Source organism: Pseudomyrmex gracilis, unplaced genomic scaffold (genome assembly GCF_002006095.1).
Source record: "Pseudomyrmex gracilis isolate BER0280 unplaced genomic scaffold, ASM200609v1 scaffold_9, whole genome shotgun sequence".
Classification (NCBI taxonomy): Eukaryota; Metazoa; Arthropoda; class Insecta; order Hymenoptera; family Formicidae; genus Pseudomyrmex; species Pseudomyrmex gracilis.
The window spans coordinates 1,546,874-1,564,336 of NW_018020593.1; the positions used below are offsets into that span (position 1 = coordinate 1,546,874).

Below are 17,463 nucleotides of genomic sequence, written 5' to 3' on the forward strand. Positions count from 1 at the left end.
TTTTTTTTTTTTTTTTTGTTTGCTTCCAGAGCATTTGCTAATCAGATTGAACGACCGTTTGGAATACGATATAATCCGTACACCCAGTCGGTGGAGGTGCTGACGGACGCCCAGAAGATCACGGCGGTGGTCAGCGAACTGCGGGGCGATCTTTGCATAGTATCAAATGCTCTGAAGAAGATCCACGAGCAGGACGATACGGTTGATGTCGAACGAATAACGAGTATGCTGACGCACGGTATCGAGATACCGCAAGATACTTCGTCATCTGACAGCGATAATCAGGACGACAGCCCGAACACCGACGAACCACGCACTCAAGATAATACCGATCAGTCGCGCTGTGACAGCGAAGACGTGATCGCTCTAGAAAATTAAACGCAATTGCCACCGATAATATATATTACGAAGTAAGTAATATATATTACGAAGCTTCCGAGTATTCAAAAGTATCTCAAATATTTCGAGATTGATTTCGATCAGATCTGCGTTATTCGGATTATTCGAATGTAATACCGAATAACATGTTGCAAAAATCGGCAATCGCTTGGATCTTCGAAATAATCTGAATTTCAAACGTTGCAATATATGTAACAAATATTCCATCTGTTTTTGAATTACTCGGATAGCGTCAGATTCGAAATAAGTCTTTCGAAATCTTCTTATATCTATTTGCGCATGCACTTTAGAAAAATTGACAATAACGCTTTGAAAATGAAATGTTTTAAACAAGAACGCTTTTTATTCCTACTTAATTTTTGTGTATAATAAATAAACAATTAAAAGTTTCAGTTTTTTTAAATTTTGCTCGTAAGAAAGTAAATGTGAAGAATAAGCTAAAATATTTAAATAAAGTAGAGCATTGAGAAGCAAATTAAATAATATTGAAGAAGTTTCGAAGGAGTTTCAGCATTAACTAATTTTTAATTATAATTAATTTTTAATTATAGAACTAATTAATTTTTAATTATAGAACTTAACGTTGTTTCTCGGCTTTGTCCCGATTTCCCTATTAAATGTACTTCACTATTAAATGTACAGCCAAAATATTAGACTGTTATCAATGTATGTATGTTAAAATTAAATTAAAAATCATACAATCATATAAGAGAGAGACTGTGTTTTCTCAATATAACAACCTTTTAAACATCCTCAAACACACTTCGAAGATTCGAACCGTTTGAGCGAAGATCGGAATCACTAAAGCCTGCTAAAGCAAGGAGTCGAACCACTTTCGTTATCATAAGACGATAATAACGAAAAGGGTTCGAATCTTTGTTCCAAAATAGTTCAAATCTCTGCTAAACGAGATGTACACACCCGCCGCGATTGCATATGGCGAGGAGGTTAACCCTGAGGAAAAATCAACCTGTGTCAACGACAATAAACAATGCGTCCGTTAAGTACAAACGATTGCGGCAGTCAATGACAATTCGTCGACCGACGTACGAGAATGCGCGACAAGTGCGGAAAAACGTCCGCGAGAAAATGATCCACGTGGTCGAGTCGACGATCGCTGTTGTGAGCACTTGTTGACGATGCATCTGTCGTCGCGTCCTAGAAGATAACGCACAAACGTTTTTCCGAATCTTGATCATACGTGAAGAAAAATATGGCGCAAATACAGACGTCGACGGTGGACGGTCTGCCGAAACACTTCGTCAACGCGATGCGAACATTGTTCGATATAATGGACGATCAGAACACCGGTTTCGTCAAGTTCGCCGACATCGAAGGTCGCTGGCAGGACGATGGCACGCAGGGTCTGCCGAAGGGCGTCCTAGACAGCCTGAAGAAGGTCACGCCGCCGAACGGAATGCTGTCGTTTGAAAGATTCTGCGCCGGTTTGAAGATCTGTCTGCTGCAGATACAAACGGGGGAGACCGATTCCAAGAAGCACGACACCCAGCCGAACAGGCCGCCATCCGCGCCGATATTTAACCCCGACAGTCAGAACAAAGCGGCCTGGACATCCCCCAATACCGCTGCCATTCGACCCAACAATGCCATATCTCAGCAACGCACCCTCAGCATGCCGCAGTTACTGGCCAATCGCAAGGACATGAATCCGCAATTGGAGTTGATGGATGGTAGAAATCTTGGAGAGCCGAAGCTCAATAAAGTATACGGCCCGCCGAAACCCCCGAGGACAGGAGCCGCTCTGGAAGGTAGAACGATGGGCATGGAGCGTAACTTTGATAAGTCCGAGATCAGGACCGCTTTACAAAACTGGCAAATGGGTCTCATAATGAACGACGAGAAAGAGAAACGTCAGTTGCAGACTCTAAATTACAGACCGGACGCTAGGTCATTACTAAGACAAACCAGAGCACTGGGGGATGGCAAAGCGATTGATATACAGAGTAATCAGCTTGCCATTCAGCCTAAGAAATCAACTGGTCGTCGCAGAGAACCCAGGCGACACACGTTGCAGAATGGTATTGATTACAATATGGTAAAGATGTTATCCTCTAAAGACTCCCAACTAACATGCGGTGTGGTGATTGGTTCTGGGTATGAACTAACTAAAACTCAATGCCAATACATACTAGTACACAATTCTCTCAAGTATATTAAATTAGATCAATGGAAGTCTATATATATATATAGACTTATATATATATAGACTACTTATATATAGACTTCCATATATATATAGTCTATATATATATATGCATGTGTATATATTTTAAGCAAAAAAATATTTCTATAATGTATAACATTTTCAGATGAAAAGAATGAAGCAGATTGAGCAAGAAAAGGATGTCTTACTTCAAGGTTTAGCTGCTGTTGATAAAGCTAGAGAATGGTATATGAAGCAAATTTCAGCCACTCAGGAAAAAATCAAGCACCTTGGACGAATGGGTTCTCACGTGGTATAAATAAAAACGAGTTTTTCTTTTTTAATGTTTTTGTTTGCAAAATGCGCGCGTACGACTATTTGGTTTTGTTTAGGAACAATGGACAGAGGCGCAGCAAGAGCGCTTGGAACTGCAACGCGCACGAGTTCTGGAAGTAAATCGACATTTAGCGGCCTTGATAAGCAGTTGGGAACGCGGAGGACTTCCTTTTCATATGAATCTTGCTTTCTTGAGTACTCCAACTTCGGCTCAGCTTCATCAGGACATGTTGTCTAGGCTTAAACAACAAAATCATAGATTAACAGAGGTAGTGTATTATTTTTTATAATAATAATAAAAAGAAAACATTACAGAGCAATTAATCTAATTAAAATTGTTTTGTGATGCAATATATAGGAAGTTAGTAAAAAGAGTCAACGGATAGCGTTGCTTGAGCAAGAGAAGGACGGTCTGGTTAGAGAATTGTATAACAGGCAATCCGGATTGGTTCAGTCCCGAAGAGCAACGATGATTCACGAACAACATGATCAAACATTCATGTAAAGTACTACAATATTTAAATCGACTATTATTGAGAGCTATACGAGATAATTAATTTAAAATTTTATTAAAAATATTTGTTTTAGAATATAAATATTCCAGACTTTGGAAAACGCATCACGCAAATAATAAAGTGTGTGAAAATAAACAATTATTGAAGAAGTAATGTAGTCTATTTGAGAAGTTCACGAATGTTCTAGATATTTTTGTTTTCCGTAAAGTAGCTTATTAATATTATGCAAATGTAAATGACAATATTGGATAATCGTTTGAAAATGTTAAATGGATCCGTTAAAATCGCGCTGTAAACATTCCAGAATATCTATATTATGTTAGACTTTAAAAATACAAAATCTATTTGAGATATATTTTATTAAATAAATAACACCACCGCTCGCGTGTGTATGGTTTCAAATCGCACCGATTCGATTTAATATCATATTGTAAGATTGTAAAATATACTGATAGTATGCAATTACTATCCGTAGACGTAGTTTTAATATGTAAATGAAATCTTACATTTGTGTAATCAATGCCCCTCCCCTAAAAAAAAAAAAAATCTGCTTTAATAAATTATTGCAACTATAACAAGTGTGGATGTCTTTATCGTTACATGGCCTTAAATTGTATATTTTTATTCGTTGCAGTGATGACACATGATGCACTTTTGACATATCGTTCTTGATCTCTCTCGAATGGGAGTTTTATTGGATTTCGTTGCTTTGTCAAGAGCAAATTTTACGGTTTTTTTATGGTTCGTTCCATGACACGCATCTCATCGATTTCCGGACTTAGAGTCCATCCCCCTCCTCTCGTCGGTGTCAAATGTTATCGAATTCTAAAAGGCGATACGTGTTACGACGATAAACGGTCAAATCTGTTAATTTAAATTTTCCTTAATAGGCCTTGTTTTAAACATTCATAATTAAAAATTTCATACATTGGTTAAAAAAAGAAGTTATGAAAGCTTTTATTGAATTTTTGAGAGAATTTGTTTTAATTAAAAAAAAAAAATTATAAAACAATTAAAAAGTTGTGTAGTCTTGTGTTTATAAATTTATACTAGTGTAGTCTCGTGTTCATATATGTGTCAATGTGTCTTATTTCAAAAAGATGTTACTTTGTGTCTGTTCTTGGACACTATTTGTAAACTTGGTGGCCGCCAGGCCGCACACACCCCACGCATGGTTTCTCGATCCGTTGGATAGCTTCCACGCGTCGTTCTGCTAAGCAGTCAAGAACAGTTTGCTGCCACAAGTCAACGGGTACGGTCGACTCTTTCCCCGAGCACGACAACTGCTTCCCCCGTTCGCGGCGGAGCCGACGAAAGAACGTGCGCGCAAAAGAAAGATCCCGCACTGACCTTAGTGTCTCCTCGTGTTGGATCCGATTTGATCTCTGATCTTTCACAACAAATCCAGTGACATCGAGCGGTCGACGACTTCTTCTTCGAACTCTTCTTTTGGATTATTGTCTCTCTTTTCTTCGACTTCTCTCCTCTCATCCGGGAGATTATCATGTTACCAAGATTGATGATGTCAATTATTCTGCTGCTCTCAACAATAGGTATAATACTGAACAGAAGACAAAGATATAACAGAACATATAAATATACGCTTGCAAATATTACTTGCAAATAAAAGCTATAGATTTTGATAAACTAATCAAACAGAGATATATATGTATCATATATATAAATAGATGTGTACATATATGTAATCAAAGTATAAGCGGAATATAAAGTTAATATAATCAACTATTTCGGCGCATACAGTATTCGAAGCTATATACATTCTTAAGATGCTGCAATATTCTTATTATCTGTTCTCGTCAGGCACAAAAGAAACTGATACACTCGCAAATACGAGACATATCACACACACGTTTCTTTTCCCTTGAAACTCAATTCTCTCTCTTCTCTTTGAATGAGCTGAAGAAAAAGAAAACAAGAGAGAAATTTAACGCGCGCACAGCATTAAAACAAATATAAATCGGAATAAAAATGTGTGTTACAAATTTATAACATGTTCAAACTCTGGCGAAATTGGATGTCGCAATTGTTCGGCGGAAAATAAACGAATCTGAACATCAATTAACCCACGCGCGATATCCTCTATCTCGTGAAACACTTATCAATTTAGACAAGTGGGAAGTGCAGGCAGGCCGTATCCGGCGCAAGCATTTGTCTCCGCTATCTCTTCTCGGGGTAAATAAACCGTAGATATTCCCGTTGCATCCGTGATACCATTCCATCTAAAAATAATGTAGATCGTTAATTAACGCAAAACACATAAATTCTCGTCTATTAATCCTACCCCGATAACGTGTGTACTATCCGTGCTATTAATAACAGATAACGCACAAAATGTTGATGTAGTTTCCTTATTCTAGATGTTCTTCGCTAGAAAGAGAAAGAGAGAGATTTTTTGCTTTTTTTACATAAAATTATTGATTTTTTTGTTTGAATAGTTTAAAATAAATATTTTGCTCATACAATGCAGTTATACTGTCGGGAGGCTGCGAGTTGGATCAAATGCGATACGGATGTCGCATCTACAACGCGCAATGCAGTTGCGGCTATGGTTGCAAGTCAGAATACAGATACGATAGCAATGAAGATTGTAAATTAGCACTGACAGGTAATAACAAACAAGAATAACATACTTGTTCTTTTTTTATCCGTTGAGTTCCGTGTAGAACCATAAACACGTTGACGACACGTGTTTCCCTCAAAATTTCGTCATTATCGGAGTTTTTCCAAAAAAAAAAAAAAAAAAAACGTTTATCTTCAAGTTGCCGTCTCGGTGTACTCGAGATCAAGTAATCGCCTCTTTTCGTTGTAGGTGGACCAAATGACATATGTTCCAGGTCGAAACCCTGTCAAAACGAAGGCTCATGTTCACAGATTTCATCGGAGCCGAAATTTAAATGTCGCTGCGAAGGAACTGGATTCTACGGCACTTACTGTGAGACACGTTAGTATCTTCTTAACGTCAGCAATAAGTTTTGCTATCTTTTTTTTTTTTTTTTTCATCGACTCCACACTTCTTCCACGATCTTGGCTCATCATATTGTAGAAAATTTTTTCGTATTTTCTATCGCCGGCGCTAGTGGGATTTGTAACAAAGCGAAGGAAGATATTTCAATGGAAGAAAAAAATAGTGTATCACTTAACATTGAAATCTCGTCATATTTTTCGAATTTCTTTTCAACATAGCATTTTCACGACGACGCAGAAGAGAACTAGAGAAGAAATTAACATGAACAATTTTGTGTGTTACAGCCTGCCCACGACCAGACAATTTACTTTTCCGGGGACAGTTCCCTTACGAGTGCGTCGTAATCTAATTCATGAATTTATCTCTTCTTTTATCTTAAATCTCATTTCTGACTCAAATTCGTCTTAATATATGATACATAAAAAGAAAACGCATATTTCCACAAAAAAACATATTTACACATCTTTGTACATACATAATAAATAGTAAAACAAACGAGAGACATTTACAGTTTACAGTTTCTCATTTCACGTTTTACATCCCATGTAACACACACGTACACACACCACACACGCAAATGGCACGCAAATCGTCGTCGCCGAAATCTTATAATTGCGATCATAGAACGTGTTTAAAGTAAACTGTAAAAATTGCGCCGCAAGTCAATTCTGCGGTCTTTATAAGAGAGAGCTTTGAGATTTCATATAGAAAGTTAAAGTAAATTATATGTATATGTATATTTTTTTTCGATGCTTTCCATTGTTTATTCATCAATAATTTTACAATATATATATATATATGCACATGATGTGTTCGATCCATGAGTTTCAGAACAAGCGCCTTACTTTGCATCGTGCTTGTATTTTTTTTTTTTTTTTTTTATTTTTTTTATTTTTTTTTTTTTTTAATTTACACCTTGTGTTATGTAAATTTCTCTCACGTATCTCTACAATAATGCCACATGTACCTCGCTTATCTTTTTTGTTTGTTTTTTTTAGATGGCAAAACTTATAAAAAACATGATTTTTTTATTTACTTTTTACATAAAGTTTTAATTTTTATATATGTCCACAGTATTCCGTTAATACTAATTTGATTTTACAACTTTACGAGACTGCATTAGAGGAACTTAACGACACATGTGTGTGTATGTACATATGCACACGTACATACACACACACACATACACATGATCTAAGACAAACAGTTGGCCAGTCGTAATTTCTACCTTTTGTTTTAGTTACAAATTCATAGTGTTACAACAAAACTCACTGCACGATATAATATTATACAGCCAATTTCGAGTAAGAATACGCAGCGTAAACTATCTTTTTTTCTTTCACTTTTTTATAGTTATATAAATCGATATAAATCGATATCGCACGTGTAACGATCTGCATACATTAGTTTTCTTTTTAGCGAAGTTTAGATCTAAAAAAGCAAAAACCAAAAAATAGTTGTTTGAAAAAGAAACAAAGTAAATAAATTTATATCTCAGGAAACTTGTAAATATATTTCTCACGAAGACAGAAAGATATTGTTTTAGAAGAGCGCACAAATGAGAAGATTGAAATTCCCAATTTCATTTTTTCATTTACTTTGCTTTTTTTTAACCTATTATTTAATAACTCATTTTAGTTTTATAATTCTGTTGCTTTTATAATCGTTATTTGGCGACAGAATAACGTGCATTTCGATTAAATTTTTATGAAAATAAAAACACGCTAAAAAATTGATGAATTCTATAGACTTTTAATAAATTCTATAGACAACTGATTTACGTTTAGAAAAATAACATTGACCAAAAGTAGCTTAGTTATAATAAACTTGCATGAAGACGCGGCGGAACATTAACTGAGGACAAAAATCAATCGTGTATTCGAGCAAGACAACTTCACGTTATTTGAAAATAAAATTTATCAAAAATGCCTTTCTGTCCGTTTTCCTTGTTTATGAGGTGATAAAATGAGTCGTTGTTCGTTTTTTTTTTTTATTTTTATATTCTCTTCCGGCCATTTTTTTCGATCACCATCCAGTTTCAGATTATTTATCATTATAATTACTGTTGTCGCATTAGTCTGTGAATTTGGCAAATGTTTTACGATCATGCTTACATTAATAATTTCGGTAATTCGAAGTGTGTATCGACTAAAACAAATAATTATATATATCATAATTTAGATAATCAGTAATCCTGTCTCATGAGAGATGCGTTACTCTTCTATGGCACCAGGAGTACGCTGGCATCTTTCCTGGTTGAATCCGCGCGTGCCATCCGGCCCCTTTGGTTGTCTAACTACCGTTAATTTCGGGCCAGTATCTTCCAAAGATATGGTACGTAACCGACTTATCAATCGCTCGGGACGTTGCTGAACGTCGCTGTTAATGATACAAATCCACGATTACGGCGTGACAATTGTACAGAACAAATCTACATACATACAAACTTTTGCCTCAACTCACCTTAATCGAGTTACATTGCATGCTGATGACTTGCCGGTACGTTGATTGGTTACTAGGACAAATTCTACTTGATCGCCCGGTTGCAACGTAGCGTGATCTCGGACCTCGCTTATATGAAAGAATAATTTCTTTCCTTCATCAATTTCGTAAGCAAGAAAACCGAAGGGGCCCTTCACCGCATCCACCGTCGCTCTTCTCTTCTTCCTGACGGCCACAATATTACAAGCATGACCCGCCGAATCAACCTGTAACTGTACAGGATCGCCAGCTTGCAAGAGCTCTCGTTTATTAGAAAGTCCCATGATTCCGAATTCGTATTCGGGCGTTTCTTCGTCCTCGTTAGTTTGATTAATCTTAATCAAACCGGCATATTCAGCCTGCTCGGGATTCGCACTTCGCAACGGTCGTACTACAGTGCCATCGAGCACGTCGCTGACCGGCGTCGGTCTGGGAATACTTCCGCGAGACACCAGTTTCACGTGATCAGCAGCTACGCAACCTCCGGAACCTCTCCCGTTGCTTGAATTACTAATTGTAAATTCGACATCGGCTCCTAACTCCAACGTATTAGCGTCTCCTTCAAAGTTACTGCAAATAAAACACCGAATACTATGCTCAACAAAAGGTTGCGACAGGATTTTGCTAACAATTTAGAATAGACGGATTTCGTTAAATTATTGATGTGTTCGTATAAGCTCGCGATTTTTCAGTCTCTTCAAAACTCGATAAAAAAATTTTACATATTTTAGAGATAGATTATAAGATACATTCTCTTCTCTCACCTGTAGTGAAAAAATATTTCTCTATCGTGATTTACTGTCTCAATAAAGCCGAACCCATCTTTAAGGGCAGCAATAAAACCTTGACAAACTTGTCCATTTGATTTTTTATTAGTAGTTTGAATTTTTTCACCGGCAGCATTCACTAAAAATATGTCTTCAGCAACAAGTTCTTTGTTGCGTTTTACTTGAACAATAGTAAACATCACCTGTAATCAGAGTCAATATTGTATACAACGGAACAAACATACGTCAGTACACAATCAGTCGCACTTCAAGTTGGGACATGTTGTTTACCTTATCACCCAATTTCGGAATATGTTTAGGGTCGCAATCTTTGGAGAAGAAAATAATGCTCTTCTGTTGGCCATAGCCGATAAGGCCAGGCTCCATTGCGTTTGTATCTTGTATTACAGTACCTAATATATCCTTCTCGATAATAGTCTGAAACTTTACCGTACCGGTTGGCAAATGTTTCAGTCGAATAGCACTCTGTCGAGTATTAGAGAAGGACGATGAGGGGTCCTTACAAAAAAAAAAAACAAATTACAAGTCAGAGACAGTTTTATAAAATAAATAGCGATAACAAAGAATTTATTTTTCAGAGACTGAAAGATTTCTTAGATATCGAATAATATTAGCACAGGATCACGTGTACTCACCTGTATAACTGTAAATTCAACTTCATCCCCTACACTGATTTCTCTATCAACATCAAGAATCTCATTAAAGTGAAAGAATAGTCTGGGCTCTCGTTCTACGCAACGTATAAAGCCGAATCCATCCTTAAGAGATTGTATAGTACCTTGCTCCCGTTTCTCTCCGGACACAGTAAATGATTCCGGCAACAACATTATTTCCGTTGCCCTTTTCAACTGATCTCTGGTATCTGTTGCAATACGAAATTGCACCCAGTCTCCGTGTCTATTAAAAAACAATCAGAGAAATTTTAAGTAATAAAATTGTTTTTATTTATTTAAAACAGACAAACGAGAAACAAGTACGTAAATTGTTATACATTACCTAAGAGTAAAATCTCCTTTTTGATCTTTATCACCGAAAGGTACTTCGACCTCAGAATGGTCGCTATCTCTATATCGTATACGTCCAGGTAATGGATCGTTTTGATGACGAGCAGCAGTGCCTCTCTCCAAAGGTTTTAATACCTGACCCTTCACCACTTCGTTGCTTACCTCTTCAAATACAATCGAACCGGGCGGTAACTTCGTAATGTTACAAGCTACTTCTTTTCCCTGCAGCATCAAAATAAATCTTATGATCTTTTCATTTAAATTAAAAGGCGAATAAAAAAACAAGATGTGTAAAATGCGAAAGATATATAGTTTTCTTTTTGCTTACATTACGCGTTTGTATTATAAATTCCACATCGTCGCCTAGCCTAAGTTCCTCTTTCATCGATTTAGCTTCGCTAAAATGGAAGAATATTTCTTTGACCACATCGGCTCGCTCAATAAATCCGAAATTCTCTTTCATTGAACACACCACTCCTCGATAACGAACCGGATGGGCTGGATTTTCCAGCCTTACGTTACACGCCCCCAAGTTTCCTCTGAAGTTAAAACGCATGAGAGATCGCTGCTCGTGCAATTTTACATCGACAGCTCATCTATCTTACCGTTGATTAGTAGCAATTTGAAATGATACTTTATCACCAGCGCGCAAAGTGACGTTTCCTTCGACATCGTCTTTGGTATAAGGTAGAAAAAAGCATTCACCACGATTCTCATAGCTGATGCGTCCTTGTGAATCGCCGCTCGCTTGCAATTCTGTTGTCACGTTACCGATACAGCGTTGATCACCTAGCGCCTAAAAGAAAGAGACGCTTGATGTTTATTTCTATTTTTTAGCGACGATTCTTTCCTCACTATGTTTGTTTTTACTAACCACTGGAGCGATCTTGCTGACGGTGCTTGCGATAGGCTTGCCTGTTCGTCTATCGTATGTCATTTCAAACTCTACTGGATCACCAATCTTTAAATGTTCAATATTACCACTAAATTGGCTAAAATGAAAAAACAGTCTTGCCTGCCTTTCACAACACTGTATGAACCCATAAGAATGCTGTTGAACAAAAAGTAAAAATTGAAATTACTCGCCTATGGATTTCTCAAACAGTTTAAACTGAGGATGGAATGATTCATCCGCAACACTTACTAATAATTTCTCGATTATTCCAGTTTCTCGTGTTCCTTGATTCGCAGACTGATCCTGATAGGTAGAGTTATTAGTGACTGGTTCGCTGGTATAACCAGCACTCGCATCCATCCCCGTAAAGTCAAATGGAAATCTCGTGGCTCCATTGCGTGGCGACGACTGCACAGGATAATTTCCATAATTAGCTGTAGAATTTTTGCCGCATCCAGGAGGTGAACCCATATAGTGATCACCACTGTAGTTGGTGCCATTTCGATAATTGTTAGTTGTTGGCTGATGAGCTCCTGTGATGGCCTTAGGACTCGATATAGGACTTGACATTGACTTAAACTCAAGTATTGCTGGGTCAGAATTCATGATTGGCGGCTGGAACGTTTTCCACTGAGGATTGTTGGACATTGTCTTTTCAAAACTTTTACACAATGTTGTTTACGTATAATTTAGCTTTCTTTCTCTCTTGAAAAGTTACTTAATTCCCTTTATGTCCACACTTCTTGTTTCACCACAATATATATAATATATATATACTTATATTTAAAAATTTTTAGTCTTTTTCAATTATTTAAGTGTTAACATAGATATCACAGAATGGTTCTTGGTACTTTATATCTTTGTTCGCTATTATAATGTTACAAGAACTTAATGAAGAGGAAGAGTGGCTTCTTGAAATGCCGCAGAAATGCAGGCTTCTTTGTGTTAACCAGGAAGTGGAAGTAAAATCTCTTCAAAGTATCTTATCTTTGTTTTTTTTTTTTTTTTAAACGCGTGTATTGTGAATTATTTTTATTCTCGAGAGTACCGCGGCAGCTCGACACACGAACTTGGCACTCTTTGAACGCAGATAAAGATGTTCTGTCAACCAAGCAAAACAGTACTATCTCAGCCGCAATCACAATCACGGTCACTGTATTGGCTCACCTATCTCTTGACCACAAACCTTGTGTACAATATACAAATGAACAATGCAGTTATAATGTTGATTTACCACTTAATGCGAGTACAAAATCTTAGCAATCCATATGCTGTCAATACTTTCCTTACGTATGTTTGAATATTACAACTGTTTTTGATAAATACTCAATTTAGGATACACTGGAATGACTGTGTTTTCTTTTTAAACACCAGTCATCCTTTATAAAAGAGTAAATCAAAAACATAGGAGATTTAAAGGATAAATGTTGAAAATCCTCAGATGTCTTCAATGCGTGCTGAGTCTGATTGTGTTCTTCCAATATTTCTATAGCGTTTCCTTCTTCAGCTTTTAAATGTAGATTTTACAGTGAGCCTTAGTTTCAGAAGTGTCCTAAACTAACAACGACACAAGCTGCAACAAAAACAGTATTTTAAAAAATATTTAAATATAAGTTGCATACATAAAGTCTATTTATAATTATTCATGGATTGCAAGTTTTATGTTAATTAAAGTATACAGGTTTTAATACAGAGTATTTCATATAATTTATGTATAATTTAATTAATTACATAGAATACATAAGCTTATAAAATAATGAGATGAACAAAGACAAGTAAGTATTTACCAAACTTTTACAAGTTTTGTTGTAATAAAAATTGAAAATTATTTTGAAACCATATATATATAGAAAACTGTAATAAACAAAAAACATCTTTAAAAAATGTTACAAAATGTAAACTGAAAATATATATACCCATATATAAACACTCTATGTATATGTATAAATATTATATATTGTATATATCTTTATCTCTACAAAATGCCTTTTTAAAATGTCTAAAAAAAATAACCCAAACAAGATAATAACATATCCATTTATAGCAGTCTGTATAGCGAGACAAACACACTTCTGTATCCAATTATATGATAGTTTGACATTGACTTGTACTGAAGAAACATTATTTTATCATTACATATTCTTCACATAATTGTTAAAAATTCGTATGCAAACATGATATCGCACGGTGTGCCACGAGATATATTATATATATATATATATGTATATTATATACATTATATATTTTATATATATATACATATGTGCGTGTGTATATGTGTATTCATATATACATGCATCACGCGAATGATCACGATTCTCGTAAGGTTGCATTATTATATTCCCATCGATGCTTGTTCCATGTGTCTTGCGATCGCCAAATATTATCGAACATGCTTACGCGGAACGTTCACGAAATTCGAAAAGGGAGCAATCGCGATGACGCGACGTACGACGAGCGCGTAATTCTCGCGAATCGCTCGAGAGCGATTGAGATCCAACCCGGTTTGAAAACCATTTCGTTTAAAAAAAAAAAAAAAAAAAAAAAAAAAAAAGACAACGCTCAGGTTTTATCATGCGCGTGTAAGATTTTTTCGTAGTTTTACAAAGTTCTGATTTTTTTATGAAGTCGCGGGGCGCCTTATCTCGTCGCGATGCCGTGGGAGGTAGAAATGCGCTCGCGTTGCTCGAGCCAAGCCGCCGTATTGACAAATTATACATAAGAATTGCTGGGAATCGTGCGGCATATATTTCTACACAAAGCTCGCGATAATAGAGCTAATAAGGCTTTATGAAACTCACCACGACACAGCACAGCACTGACGACATGCCGCCATGTTGAATGTCAACATTCACCCGTACGACCAGGATGACCGTGAGGTCGCTGCGTGCACGCTTCTGGTTCGCGGTCGTGGCGGATTCGGGGTCTGTTCTTTTCCAAATTATTTCAATGATTTTGTTTATAATGAGTGAACATTTTATTATAAACGAAAGAAATGAAATCTCATAGTTGAACTTCATTCGGTTCCGGCATAAGTTAATGGTTATCGTTCGCATAAACTAAATCTTTGTCGGTCTAATCACAGTTTTGGTGCAACTTAGTGCAAAGAAAAAGAACAGACCTATAGATAGAGCTAGTTTTTTTTTTTTTTTTTTATATATAGACTAGGGGTAGTTCTTACTATTTCAATAGTACGGGTTGGACCAGCAATTTGGAGCAAAACATAGTCACTTCGACTATATTCGTATCTTGTTTCGGTTATATTCGGCTTCAAATTGAAAATTGGCCGCGTTCAGAATCTAGAACTTTCTTGTATTCGATTAAATAAATTACATTACAAATGATTATAGAAACTGATAGATAATTTAAGAAACATTTAATTACTTAAATAAGAGTTTAAGGGTTTTATATATATATATATATATATATGTGTATATATAATATACGTGCAATACACACGGATTTTTTACTCAAACGATTTATTCCATATGTATATATTATGTGTGTGTGTGTGTGTGTAAGTGTGTGTAGTACAAATAACAAAATTAGGGGAAAAAAAACAGAAAATTAACGAGAACACAGTTTCATGAAACCGGAAATATACCTTTAGTCGATTTATCCATTTTAAGTAAGATAAAATCTTGCCAAATAACAATTAGTTTATAAAGTGACGTACCTCAGACTCAATTATTCTCAAGAGTATAATTTACAACGTAGTATTAGGTTTAGTAATAGTAGACAGAGTTTGTGCAGATAGAAGTTTCCCTTATTGTGTTAAGTATTCAGTTTTGCAGGTGCTTCGTTATTGGGTGTCCTCGTGTTGAACATGGCAAAGTGATTCAGACGACGCCAACGTATATCTTCGGGATCGGGTGTGGGTGGGGCGGTTACACATTCGAGACTCAGTTGTAACGCTCGTCTAAGCTCGTCATCCTCGTCCGTATCGTCTGTGGAATTTGCTAAATGCGTAGTGTTTTTATCCGTATGAAGATCTAATCTCAACTTGAGCGTTTTGTCTACATCGTCCTCTTCACTCTGCAGGCTCATCTGCAATGCCCTTGCTAATTGCACATTCTCGTCATCATCGTCCTCGCTTTCGTTATCTCTACTCTCGACTTTCACGGGAATTATCCTTTCACGGGGTTTGCTCGCGGATACTCCGGATTTGTATGAGGACGCGCTTCTACTCGCGCAGGAAGGTTGTGGAATCTTCACCTCGCTCATCGCTAGAGCAGCCTTTAAAATGTCGTCTTCCGCTTTCGTACTTTTGAGTGTTGCCTTTGATTCTGAACCCAAGTTACTTTTTGTCGCTACTATAGGATTTTTCAAAAGAACATCTTCTGCTGGACATTGTGGAAGTGTACCAATAACAATAAATATTGAATATCCTATTAAAACACAAATACATTAAGTACACGGTATGACATTCTTGTGTCAATATTCTTTTTAATTGTTTATACTCACCTTCTTGCAACAATTGAGCTAAATACATTGCAAGATAAGTGTCTGATATAAGTTGTGGTCCACTGAGCATTGAATTTAAATTAAACCATTGATTTCCAAGTTTTCTTATTGTAAACCAATGCCCTTTATAATTACATATATACGCACTCATCCGTCTGAAAATTATATTGACGATTTATAAGTTATTCTCTAAGAAAATATATTTAAAAAATAAAAATTAATTTTATAATTTTGAAAATATGTGAATATGTAGGTGTTGTTCTACTGTGTTAATTTATACAAATTTCTTATATTATCGTCACACATGTTTTAAGAAAATTGTAAAAAATTTTTGTAGATTTTTGGAAGAACAATAGAAGAAAATGTTTTAAAACATAAAAACATACAATCTCGAATTAACAATAACCTACGAAGGATCATTCTGTGCCAGTAAAGCTGTTGGTTCCGTGCTGTTATATGGTATCAGTTCTAAACCCCAAACTTTTAAAGCACTGCTGATAACTTGAACTGAAAAGTATCCACTGTCATCCATGTTTCCCGATGGTTGCTAAACATAAGAACCAAGTTGATACAAACATTTCTGCTCAGCACTTGACAAGAGACAATGCCAAGGCTAAGCATTTACATCAAGAAAATTTTAAAAAAAAGGTCACTTTTATAATCTACATTGTTGTGGTCCAAATATGTCTATTTTTTTTTTATCAAGATTGGTACTATAAAATATACATATATACATATGATAACACACCCAAAATAAAAAAAACAACGTCCATGACATTGTGACGTAGTGTTTACCTCGAGGAACAGCTTGTAATCTTCGCTGTCGACGCCCGACTCGGCCATCCGGATTCTCTCCTCCTCGTCCATCTGGTGACCGAAATTTGCCAGATCCACGGCGTTAAAGTAGGGTCCTTGCAATAGCGCGTTCAGGCAATGCTGAGCGCAGAGGAATCCCTCTTGCTACGAACCATCGTCGGAATATGAGTGTCTCGGATTCTTATATCTTTCAGAATAATATCGAGATTAAATTTAACGTGTACCAGGATGATTTTTTTTTCTTTACCTTTTCGTGGAATATACTCTCCATTGCACAATCCGTTCGCTTCGATATTATGTATGCGGTATCCGTGTAAGTCGGCTACGTGTGTGCAACAATAATAACTGTAACGTAACGTTTCTCTCCCGTCAGTTTCGCCGCACAAACGTCATCCGCAAAAAATATTTTTCGGCTGTGATTACGATCTCATGATGACTGCACACCTCCAGAAATTTTTAGGCGCTCACGCGACGCTGAAAACCGGATTTGAGATCTCGGATGCAGAGTTGACCAATCATATTTCGGTCGATTGACCGAATTGTTCAAACGTCATTGGATCGATCTTTTGTCTCTGTTCAAATTCTGCAATGCACGTAAACCTTTAGGATTGGAAT

The 17,463-nt window shown here is 36.4% G+C and overlaps 5 protein-coding genes and 1 long non-coding RNA gene across 12 annotated transcripts in view; 3 read left to right on the forward strand and 3 right to left on the reverse strand.

Moving 5' to 3' along the window:
- LOC109861523 (tryptophan 5-hydroxylase 1) overlaps positions 1–903 on the forward strand; it is a 5,471-nt gene extending 4,568 nt beyond the window's left edge. Inside the window, exon 12 of the mRNA XM_020441209.1 lies at positions 30–903. Coding sequence (XP_020296798.1) covers positions 30–378 — 349 coding nt within the window. The 3' untranslated portion in view covers positions 379–903. The remainder of the gene's footprint in view (positions 1–29) is intronic.
- A 422-nt stretch (positions 904–1,325) lies between these two features.
- On the forward strand, positions 1,326–3,914 carry LOC109861485 (suppressor APC domain-containing protein 2). Its single transcript, XM_020441161.1, has 5 exons — positions 1,326–2,455; positions 2,730–2,876; positions 2,956–3,168; positions 3,258–3,400; positions 3,488–3,914. Exons 1-5 carry the CDS (start codon positions 1,613–1,615, stop codon positions 3,492–3,494), a joined length of 1,353 nt encoding a protein of 450 aa, XP_020296750.1. The 5' UTR covers positions 1,326–1,612; the 3' UTR covers positions 3,495–3,914.
- On the reverse strand, positions 3,058–6,184 carry LOC109861497. 4 transcript variants are annotated; one of them, XR_002250975.1, is made up of 5 exons: positions 6,066–6,184; positions 5,415–5,654; positions 5,193–5,331; positions 4,522–4,975; positions 3,059–3,138 (listed from the first exon to the last, which is right to left on the reverse strand). It is a non-coding gene; the product is annotated as an uncharacterized LOC109861497 (long non-coding RNA). The 4 variants fall into 4 exon arrangements; XR_002250973.1 differs by lacking the exon at positions 6,066–6,184 and having other exon boundaries at positions 3,058–3,138; positions 4,579–4,975; positions 5,415–5,863; XR_002250972.1 differs by lacking the exon at positions 6,066–6,184 and having other exon boundaries at positions 5,415–5,864.
- On the forward strand, positions 4,891–7,142 carry LOC109861489 (multiple epidermal growth factor-like domains protein 6). The gene is made up of 4 exons (XM_020441166.1): positions 4,891–4,967; positions 5,903–6,040; positions 6,245–6,376; positions 6,685–7,142. Exons 1-4 carry the CDS (start codon positions 4,919–4,921, stop codon positions 6,747–6,749), a joined length of 384 nt encoding a protein of 127 aa, XP_020296755.1. The 5' UTR covers positions 4,891–4,918; the 3' UTR covers positions 6,750–7,142.
- Positions 7,143–8,380: 1,238 nt separating this feature from the next.
- On the reverse strand, positions 8,381–14,451 carry LOC109861482 (cold shock domain-containing protein E1). The gene is made up of 11 exons (XM_020441150.1): positions 14,370–14,451; positions 11,818–13,141; positions 11,548–11,724; positions 11,279–11,469; positions 11,002–11,212; positions 10,666–10,895; positions 10,305–10,566; positions 9,940–10,167; positions 9,646–9,851; positions 8,864–9,451; positions 8,381–8,779 (listed from the first exon to the last, which is right to left on the reverse strand). The coding sequence occupies exons 2-11, from the start codon at positions 12,214–12,216 to the stop codon at positions 8,614–8,616; spliced, it is 2,658 nt and encodes an 885-aa protein (XP_020296739.1). The 5' UTR covers positions 12,217–13,141; positions 14,370–14,451; the 3' UTR covers positions 8,381–8,613.
- A 589-nt stretch (positions 14,452–15,040) lies between these two features.
- Positions 15,041–17,272, reverse strand: LOC109861709 (ataxin-3-like). Of its 4 annotated transcripts, none has more exons than XM_020441487.1 (5): positions 17,096–17,272; positions 16,828–16,992; positions 16,443–16,579; positions 16,033–16,187; positions 15,041–15,908 (listed from the first exon to the last, which is right to left on the reverse strand). In XM_020441487.1, the coding sequence occupies exons 1-5, from the start codon at positions 17,117–17,119 to the stop codon at positions 15,343–15,345; spliced, it is 1,047 nt and encodes a 348-aa protein (XP_020297076.1). In that variant the 5' UTR covers positions 17,120–17,272; the 3' UTR covers positions 15,041–15,342. The 4 variants fall into 4 exon arrangements, with proteins under 4 accessions (XP_020297076.1, XP_020297074.1, XP_020297063.1 ...); XM_020441485.1 differs by having other exon boundaries at positions 15,041–15,911; XM_020441474.1 differs by having other exon boundaries at positions 15,042–15,956.
- Positions 17,273–17,463: the final 191 nt, after the last annotated feature.